The sequence below is a fragment of the Benincasa hispida genome, chromosome 4, assembly GCF_027475165.1.
Source record: "Benincasa hispida cultivar pf3 chromosome 4, pf3_genome.v1.1, whole genome shotgun sequence".
NCBI classification, from domain to species: domain Eukaryota; kingdom Viridiplantae; phylum Streptophyta; class Magnoliopsida; order Cucurbitales; family Cucurbitaceae; genus Benincasa; species Benincasa hispida.
Genome location: NC_143481.1, coordinates 24653154 through 24663375, shown reverse-complemented (window position 1 = coordinate 24663375; position 10222 = coordinate 24653154). Strand labels below are relative to the sequence as shown.

The 10222-nt window shown below is 28.7% G+C and overlaps 1 protein-coding gene across 2 annotated transcripts; it reads right to left on the bottom strand.

Annotated features, from left to right (window-relative positions):
• Positions 1–217: 217 nt before the first annotated feature.
• On the bottom strand, positions 218–2420 carry LOC120075274 (RNA-binding protein involved in heterochromatin assembly dri1-like). 2 transcript variants are annotated; one of them, XM_039028495.2, is made up of 4 exons: positions 2125–2420; positions 1638–2044; positions 756–851; positions 218–548 (listed from the first exon to the last, which is right to left on the bottom strand). In XM_039028495.2, exons 2-3 carry the CDS (start codon positions 2009–2011, stop codon positions 758–760), a joined length of 468 nt encoding a protein of 155 aa, XP_038884423.1. In that variant the 5' UTR covers positions 2012–2044; positions 2125–2420; the 3' UTR covers positions 218–548; positions 756–757. The 2 variants fall into 2 exon arrangements, with proteins under 2 accessions (XP_038884423.1, XP_038884424.1); XM_039028496.2 differs by having other exon boundaries at positions 1638–2029; positions 2125–2391.
• Positions 2421–10222: the final 7802 nt, after the last annotated feature.

The following is a 10222-nucleotide window of genomic DNA, read 5'->3' as shown; positions in this document are numbered from 1 at the left end:
GAAATTTCGAGGTGAAAGGGGATTTATAGGTTTAATTTTCAAAAATTAAAAAGAAAAAAACAAATGATTACCAAACAGGATCAAAATGATTTATTATTAGCCACTTTTTATTGAAGTACATTTAATAAAATCAAGGTTCCGAAAGCATTCTCAATAAACACAAATTAGAAAATTAGTTTGAGGCAAAAACATAATATAAAGTGAAGTTACCAATTAATTAAAATATAAAAGATGGGTACTAATATAAATTAGAAAATTGAATACATAGAGAGGGGGCCTCATTCATTAAAATGCTACTGCCAAAGTATTTTTCTGCATGCATGCAGAAACAAAACCCATACTTCTTCCAAATTAAAAGCTCCCCCGTCAAAAAGGAGACACTTAAATCACTTTTGAAACTGAAAAATAGAGAGGGCGTACCTCAAAAAAAAAACAAAAAAAAAACAAAATACAAAAAAAAGGGGGAAAACAAAACGACGACGTTCCAGATATCATGGGAAACTCTCCTCTTCTTTCTAGCTAGAATTTATTCCTTCCATTGGCACCACCTGTAAAATGCAAAATATTCCCAAAATAATTATATTTAGACATTATAATTCAATAATTAATTATTAAATCCCACTTATATTAATTAATTACTTTACTACGTTTTCCTTTATATGTATATAAATAAAATAAAATGAGTTTTATTAATTTAACGGATAGATTTTATAAATATGGTAATTTGTTGGCGTGTAAGGAAATTAATTAATTACCTCTACGAGTATGGTGACTTGCTGTTGGAATCCCTTGGCGCATTGCATCTAAAGCATTCTCTTCGGCTGGCAAAGTTATGCTCATTGCAATCCGACCTGTCGTTCCATATACATCCAAAATAATAAAATGACTTGTCGAAAAATGCTCGTGATGTATGGTATAGATTTAAATCTGTTTTTAACCCTTTTTATTTTTTTTTTAAAGTAGGTTCAATTTTAGTCTTAAATATTCAAAATATTTATTTCATTCTCTAATCCCTTTTTTGAAAAATCACCTTAGTTCGAACTTTTAATTTAATAAATAATGTCATTTATTTCAAATAAACAATCATAATTTTAAATATATACATTAACAATATGGTATCTAAATTGCTAAAATAATCAACTTTGTTTGAACCTTTAATTTGACGAATAATGTTGTTTTTTTTAAAAATGTAATATTGTATTAACATGATATCTAAATTACTCAGATGAATATAGCTCAATAAGAAGTTCGTTTCTCTATCCTATATATTATCGAAAAAGACATGGTATCTAAATTTATTGAAGCTAAGAAGATATCAACAAAATAATAATAATAACTAAAATTATGGATAGATATTTTGAACTATCTAGATTGAAGCTAATTAAGTAAACACGAGACGACAAAATAACGATAATAACTAAAGTTGTTGACACGATTAAAATATGTAACTCAAAAAATAATAATAACTCAAAATTTATCTTTTTCAAAACTTAATGCATAAAGAACGGTAATAAAAATTAAATAGGTGAAATAAAATAAAATTGAGAATTCGAAAATTTGAAAAGTTGAGAAGTAAAATAGAAAATTCTTGAAAGTGGTATTTAGATGAAAAAGAAAAAAGAAAAAAGAAACCCTACCTGTTACAGATCCAATCACCAGATTTCCATCCAGGGCGGTTGGAGGCACCGCCGAAGTTAAAGCCTCTCATTCTGGTCAAATCGCCGTCGTAGGCGGCGGCGGAAGTCTCATCTTTGGAGGCGCCGCACTTGAAGCAGATAGAGCGGCTAGCAAAGTTATGAGCGCCGCAGTTGGCGACGGTGCAGTACCAATCACCAGGGCGGACGTCGGGGCCGGTAGTAAAACCAAAAGACGAAGAGCCAAGAACTCTTCCGCTGCCGTAGCTTCCGCCGACGAAGTCGGCCCTAGGTTCTCCACATCGCTGACAAGAATCCCTTCGTTGAAAGTTGAGATGGTTGCAAGACCTGCAATTCCAATCTCCCGGCCTACTCATCCTGTTCTTTTTTTTTTCCTGCAAAATTTAGTCCTAATTTTGGAAATTTAGGGTTTAATCAAGAAAGGGGGGGGAAAGAAGAAAATAAGATTCTTAGTAACGGAAAGGCTCACCTTGTGCGTGAAGTTGAAGTGATGGCGGTTCAGTTTTAATGGCTTTATCACGTTTCTCTGGTGAAACAGCCGGTGGTGGTGGTTTTTATACCGGTGAACTGGGATTTTTCTTTTCTTTTTTTAATTATTTTTTTTTCTTTTTCTCGAAGATCGAGAAGAATAAAACGAGGTTTTGGCTTTGGCTGTGGCTTACCAATTACTCGGTGACTCAGTGGCCGTTTTAGGTTTTTCTTTTTTATATAAATTAAAAATAATAAATTTCTTTTCTGTTCTTATTATTTACCCATAGTTTATATAGTTTCGGTAGTTCTAATTTAGCCTTGGATATTATGATTTTTTTTAGTACAAAATCCTCGACCTCTAGAAAAGATCATGTTGATTAATGTTGAGCGAAACTCATTTCGATAATATTATAATTTCCTTTTAAAATAAAGTAGAAAAATTAGAATGGAAATGGTAATTTTTGAGAATTAAATTTAAATGATGCTTAATCAAATCAAGATTTAGTTTAAAAACTAGATCGTAAAAGTAGAAGAAAATAAAATTAGGAAAATTTTTTAAATGACAAAACTGTTGAAAATATTTATAAATAATAATAAAATATCACAGTTTATCTATGATAGATTGCGATAGACTATTATCTTATGACTATAGTAGATAGATAATGAAATTTTGTTATATTTATAATATTTTGATTCATTTTTCTATATTTGAAAAAAATCCATAAAACTATGTTAACCATTTGAACTTTAGCTACTATTTTTTTTTTTTTTTTGTGTGTGTGTTTGAAACCATTTTTTTTTTACTACGTAGAGAAAATAATAGAGTAGGAGAATCGAATTTCTGAATTCCAGTGATAAAAGTGAATTTTGTATTGTTTTTTTGAGTGAGAGGGATGGAAATTCGATAAAGCTAACCAAATTAAACACAAGCAAAAACCGCCCCTCCCCCCCCCCCCCCCCCCCCCCCTTTCTTTACAATTCCCATTGTCATTTTCCTTAGTTTTCATAATCCAATTCCACTTCACCCCCAATTATATACACATATATCAACTTGTTGTTGGGTTTTGAATCTGATGAAATTGGATAAGGAAGAACCAAAATTTCTACTTTTCTCAATTATCAGACAAAATGAATATTCTAATAAACTCATCCGAAAAGGACCCCACATCAACATCCTAATTAATTAAAATTTTACAAATACTATAAATTGGAAAAAAAAAAAAGTGATATATTTTGAAAAAAAAAGTTGAATATTTAATTTGATGAGGGGAAAAAAATGATGAGATTGAGATGTAATTCTAAGGCTTCAAAATCAAAGCAAGGCAAAAAAAAAAAAAAATGGTTAAGAGAGAGTTTCGATAAAGATAGTCGAAACTGATGATGATGGTGGTGGTGGGAGAGAGAAGAGGCTTTCGAGGAGTTTCAAATTTTTGAATTTTGACCATCTTTTCTTTCTCTTTTCCACTCTAATATAACTTTTTTTTCAAACACCCATTAATTCCTCTTTTTTTAATTTATTTTTGTTTCAAATTCCATATAATTTATTTCCTTAATTTCATAAATTTAAGTTGCAATGAAGTTGATAGAAATAACTTGTCATAATATATATAATTAAGGGGTAGGAATTTTAAGATAACAATGATTAAGTGCAGCCTAGTAACTACATAGAAATGGAATTAGAAAAAAATTATATTTTAGAAAAACAAAAATACTGCGTAGCAATATTTTATTGAGTAACATTTAAGATGTATGAAGAGAGTACCCAAATTCTTTTGATTTAGTACAGTGGTTTTTTCTTTAGGGTCAGTGTGTGTCTTGGAGAATGGTAAAGGAAAGCTGAAGCAAACTGAGAAAAAGCAAAAATAAAGGCAATAGGGAGAAGAGTACTGATTCGATTCTCTTTTTGGGAGAAACGCTTCCATGCATAACCACGACACCCAAACTCCAAATACCCTAACGTATTCTCTCTCTCCCTCCTTTTAATATTCTTTTGTTTTCTTTTTAATTTAAGTTACAATTTCCATATTTAATTATCATTTTTTTTAGGTTTATATGATAGTATTTTGAAGTTTGTTCAATTCTAGTCATTATATTTTTAAAAGTCTAATTTTAATTTATATATTTTCAATAAATTTTAAATTTAGTCTTTTAAAATTCATTTTTAATCAAAGTGATTGAATTATTATTATTATTATTATGTAAGTAAATATAATATATGAATATATTTTTAAAACTTATAGTAAAAATGTGAATAAATATTTTTTTTTGAAAAATTTAGAGTAAACAAATGATTAGAGGCTAAATTTGTGATTTATTGAAAGTATATGGATTAAAATTGAACAAACTCAAGAGTACCCACTAAGATGGTGTTTGAACTTTTTTTTTCCTGTTAATTACAAGTTTAGTTCTAAGGTTTCATATTTGTGTCAAAAAATACATAAATTTTAAGATGTGTTAATAGGTTACACACACACACACACACACACATATATATATATATATATATATATATATATATATATATATTGTCTAATAGCTAGGTCCCTTGTACACTAAAAACGGTCTAATTTGTTGTTGAACTTTTAATTTTATATCTAGTAAGTCTTTGACCTATTCAACTTCTTAAAGATACATAAGCCTATTAGACACAGAATTAAAAGTTTAATATCTACATAAATTTTTATTTTGTGTCTAATAAATCTATTAATTTTTTTTTAGAAAAATATAGATCGAATATAACAAGGGATCTTTAGACCCAAGGTCCTGTTTTATTTATTTATTTATTATTTTTTTTTAATTTTTGAAGAGTGTGTTTGTATCCTCTTAATTTCTTACAATTGTTTTATTGTTCATGAGTAAAAGAGTTGCATTCTTAGTTAAACTCTAAAACCAAAACTAAGTTTCTAAATTTTTCTTTTTCAAAATTTGACTTGGTTTGTGAGTAGAAAGTGGATAACAAAACAAAAAAACCAAAACTAAGGTCTCATTCAATTACTATTTAGTTTTTTATTTTTATTTTTAAAAATTAAGTCATAGGCACTACTTCCAGCTCCAAATTTCTTCATTTGTTATCTATTTTTTACCATTGGTTTAAGTCAAATTTTGAAACAAAAGAAATAGCTTTTATAAACTTGTTTTTGTTTTTGAAATTTGGCTAAGATTTCAAACATTGTATTTAAAAATGATGCAAATCACTGTAAAAAAATAAGAAGAAAATAGATTTGAGTTTTAAAAAACAAAAAATTTAAAACGAAATGGTTACCAAACAAATAATCTATTTGACATTTTAAAATGCAGAACTTATTAAACACAAATATAAAGTTTGGAACTAAATCTATAATTTAACGGTTTTTTTTTCCTTTTCTTTTTCTTTTTTCTATTTAATTACTTACGTCGCATGTGGCCATACAATTTTTTGCCTCTATTAGGTTTTACACAAAAATTAGATAACTAACCTATTTCACGGAAAATTTATTTTGGTAAAATTGTTTAGGACCAGTTAGGTAATATTCTCATTTCTTGTCTATTTCATTTTAAAAAGTAAGTGATAATTTGTTCTCTGCATTTTAAATTTACCGATATATTTACAAAGTTTAATTAGACAATATTTGTGTGCATTTTATATCTCAAAATTTATTTTAAAAAATGTTGGTTTTATTTAAGTACCATGAAAAATTAGAGAAAACAAAACAAACTAGAAACCACATTTTTTTTCCAAACTTTTATATTTTTACAATTTTGATAATATATAGTATTCTTTAAATTGGAAGGAAAAATGATGAACGCTTACCAAGTAGATATGTCTATTAGAAAATGAAAACAAAAAACAAACATTAAAACTCTGTTTGGTGACTATTTGGTGACTATTTGGGTTTTTATTTTTGTTTTTAAAAATTAAGCTTATTTCATTCACATTTCTTACAACTTGCATTTTTTTTAAGTACAATGATTGAATTCTAAGCCAAATTTAAAATAATAATAATAATTTTTTAAAAGCTAATTTTTTTAGTTTTCAAAATTTTACTTGGTTTTTTAAACCATTGGTGAAAAGTAGATAAAAATTAAAGAAATTAGGAGGTGAAGGTAGTGTCCCTAGGCTTAGTTTTAAAAAACAAAATAATTATCAAATGGGGCCTAACCAATTAACTGTCTCTATAAATATAATTTAGGTTAAATTGTAGTGTAGTCCATGACTATTAAGATTTTGTCTTCAGTTTATAAATTCTTAATTTTGTTTCTAGAGAGTAGAGATATCCAATTTTTCCATGGGGACAGAGATTCCTTGATTAGGCGGGGAATGGGGAGGGAGTGAGGAAAAAAATTTTTCGTGAGTTAAACGGGGACGTGGACGGGGAATGCATTCCCCATCCCCGCCCCTGCCCCATTTCCCGTCTCCTCCCCGATTAGCTTCTATATATTTATTTAGTATAGTTATTTAATGTTATGTTATTATTATTATATAAATATTACATTTAAATTTCAAATTTGATTATTTATTGAAAAAGATAATGAATATTTTTAAATTGAATATTTAATTTTAGATTATATATGTGAATAATTTGATTTATATTTATTTCTTTCAACTAAAAAATTAATTAGTTTCTTTAGGTCAAGATTTGAGTAATTTATCTTTAAATTCAAATTGTCATATAAATTAAGCATAATAAACAAATTTAGTGATAAAGTTAATTATTTAATTAAAATTTGCTCATGTTAGCGATTTAAATTAATTGACTTTTTTTTAAAAAAAAAAAAAGTAACGGAGAAAAATTCCCTGCAGAGAACCCAACCCCTGCAAATTCCCCACAGAAAATCTCCGTTTTGATCCCCATGGAGAATTTCACGGAATGGGAAATGAAATGAGGAGCGGGAACGAGATTGGGAATGGCATCCCTGACCCCACCCTGCCCTACCCCATGGACATCTCTATTAGAGAGCTAGATCCCTTACCTTTCAATTTTATACGTAAAAGGTCTTTAATCAAATGTAGTCTTATTGAAAACCTATACTTTCATAAGTAAAACGAGTTAGACTCTCCATTACAATAACACATATATAAGAGTTCCCTATCCGAAGAGATTTAACACAAAATTAGAGAGAAAACTCAAGTATCAAATGGATAGTAGCAATTATTCATTGATATGAGTGCCTTTTTTTACTTTCTCAGATTGCTCTTTCTATACTTATTTAGAAGAATTTCGTGATAGTTTTTATTTTGCCACTCGAGAGAAATTTAGAAAAAATTAATAATTCTATAAAGGTAATTTTGAGTTGGTTTTGAATGGGGATCAAGCAAAAACCGATTATAAATCACTAAAAGAAGTTCTAAATTTAATAGAATTTTAAATTTTAAATTGACACAAATATTAATTTGAAATTTTAATTGATACACCTAAAAAATTTAAGATTATAAAACGATTTTTTCGTAAAATAAATAAATGAATTTTGTGACCCATTAGACTCTAGTTAAATTTTAAAACTTATTAAACAGGAAGTCAAATGCTCAAGAACAGATATGATCATATAAATTATTAATTATTTGACCATTTAAATTAAGAAAATAAAAAAAAAATCAAATACTGTGTATTAATCATGAGCTGAAATGTTAACTTAGAAATTTCTAAGTAAACTTAATGACATATCATTTCTAGATCTAAAATAAATTAATCACTATTAATTATCTGTAAGATGATAATTGGTATGATTGGATAACAAATTTATTAGATTTTCGTTCAATACAACAAGTGAAGTGTAGGAATTTGAACTTTTAATTTTAAAAGAAAGAATACATGTTAATTATCAATGAGCTAAGGATATTCATGGGATAAATTAAGAGCAGGGTTAGAAAGTTGAAAAATAAAAAAAGAATAAATGGTAAAATAATTTTAAAAAAAGAGTGTGTTTTAAGGTTAAATGGGGAGTTGGGATGAACGCACGTGAGGCGGGCATGTGGCGTGGCGGAGATGTATATATAGGAATGGGAGTAAAACGTCATGACGATGATAAAAGTTGCCTCTTTTCTTTTACTTTTTAGTCCTCCAAAATCTTTTACATTATGCTCTCAAAGTCCCCAACTATTAATTCCCTCTTTTCCTTTCCTTTTCTTTTCACATCTCTCAATCCCTTCCCTCCAATAAAGACTTCATAATAATATTCACCTTCGATTTTTTTTTTCGTTTTTAATTCAAATATTTTTAAATAAAAAAAAATATTTGAAAATCATCCACTATGTTATTTGTGTAATCATATAAAATGAAAAGATTGTGCAGCTTTATAATTTTTTTAAAACAAAAATTGCAGATTCGAACTGGGCTGTGAAGTGTTTTATGTTTAGGCTTGGGCTGGGCCACGAAAATTTCAGTTTACCATTAGTTGATGGCTGTTGGATTTGGCCCATTTCAATTTAAACATTAGTAGCCCAATATACTACACAGGCCTAGACGTCCGGTATCGCCGCTTGCTGACGTAATCATCTCAAATGATAATATTCATTCTTAGGTGCATTGAGGTTAAGACATAGGAAGCGATGGTGATTTGTCTTGAGTTAGGAGAGCATTTTCCAAATTCGCATCTTTAACATTTTGATTGAATCTGATTGTTTAAAGGTGATCAACTTGTATAACACTGTGGACGATATCACAAAAGTTTCTTACTTTATCGAAAGGACCAAGGGAGTATTTGGATTACATTTTCAAGTGTTTAATTTAAAAAATAAGTTATTTTAGAAGAATTGAGTGTTTGACAACCACTCAAAATAGCATTTCGAGTGTATTTTAATTAGTTTTTATAAAAAAAAATGTTTAAATAAAAATGGTTATTTTGAAAAAAGAAATTTCTCAAGTCAATCCAAATAGACCGTAAGACTTAGTAGTTGTTTGGGGGCCCAACATGAGATAGTATATCCCCACATCCTATATCATCTCAGTGTTTGGAGGCCCATTATCCTATCTCACCGATTTTATTTGTTTGTGGGCCCGTTTTCAGGAAGTGTTTTATATCTCACCGTCATTTTCCTTCCATGTATCGTATATCATCTCAGTGCTTGAACATACACTATCGTTCATACTCGATCATACGTGAATATACTCGATCGTTCATACTCGATCATGCTTGAACGTACTTGATCATACTCAATCGTTCATACTCAATTATACTCGATCATGGTTAATCATACACGATCATACTCGATCGTTCATACTCGATCATGCTTGAACATACTCGATTATACTCGTGTATTTTGCACATTTTTAATATTATACATTATTAGCTACCTCATTTATTAAACTGTCCACCAAGTTTAGTAATGACTATTCTGATTGTTTGCTGATTTTATTAATGACTGTTCTGATTGTTTACTGATTTTATTCAACTTGCTTATTTCCACAACCCATTCAACCACTTCATTAATGACTCAACCAATTTATTAATTGGATTTGAGTTCATTCATGATATAAACTTAATATTCTGAGGCTGGTCACACTTTTTTAAAAAAAATATTTGTTGAGGTTGTTATTAATGTTCAACAACCACCCCATCTCCCTTCACTTTTCCTATATAACATCATTGGTACTTCTCTATTTGCTAAAAGCCTCCACTGTCCAAAATTTATTTTGTCAATCCGGTGAGTTGTTTAACTTCGGTTTTTCCTTCTCTACTTTCTAATGTTTGGTTTTGTTATTCTCATATTATTAAGTTTCTAACTTTTGGTTGTTTGGTAGGTGGTAGGGTGCCTCATTGTGTTTTGATTCGACAACCCGTGGACTCCATCCATATCGTACTCCATAGAAGTAATATAAGTACTTCTCTATTCGAATTAGTTCTCTTCCTACATTATAAGTATTTCTAGATTTTTTCTAACTTCTTTTTATTGTTTTGTTATGCAACCCAAACTAATACGGAATATTCAATTAGTTTGAGGTTGGTGTGTTACTTTTTTTTGTATTCCCCTATATTTCATTTCAGTTGTATTTTTGGTGTGTTACTTATACAATGGATATATTACGTGGATTGTTTGGCATTTTCTGGTGTTATTAATTTTTAAATTTTTTTATGAGTATTTGTATTGTCTTCATTTATTTTAAATGTTTACATGCTTC

Excerpts from the sequence above, each read along its gene's own strand:
- LOC120075274 (XM_039028495.2), bottom strand. The coding sequence starts at position 2,011 with ATGAGTAGGCCGGGAGATTGGAATTGCAGGTCTTGCAACCATCTCAAC. Across the intron at positions 852-1,637 it reads GGTGATTGGATCTGTAACAG|GTCGGATTGCAATGAGCATA; the intron begins GTAGGGTTTCTT and ends ATGGAACGACAG.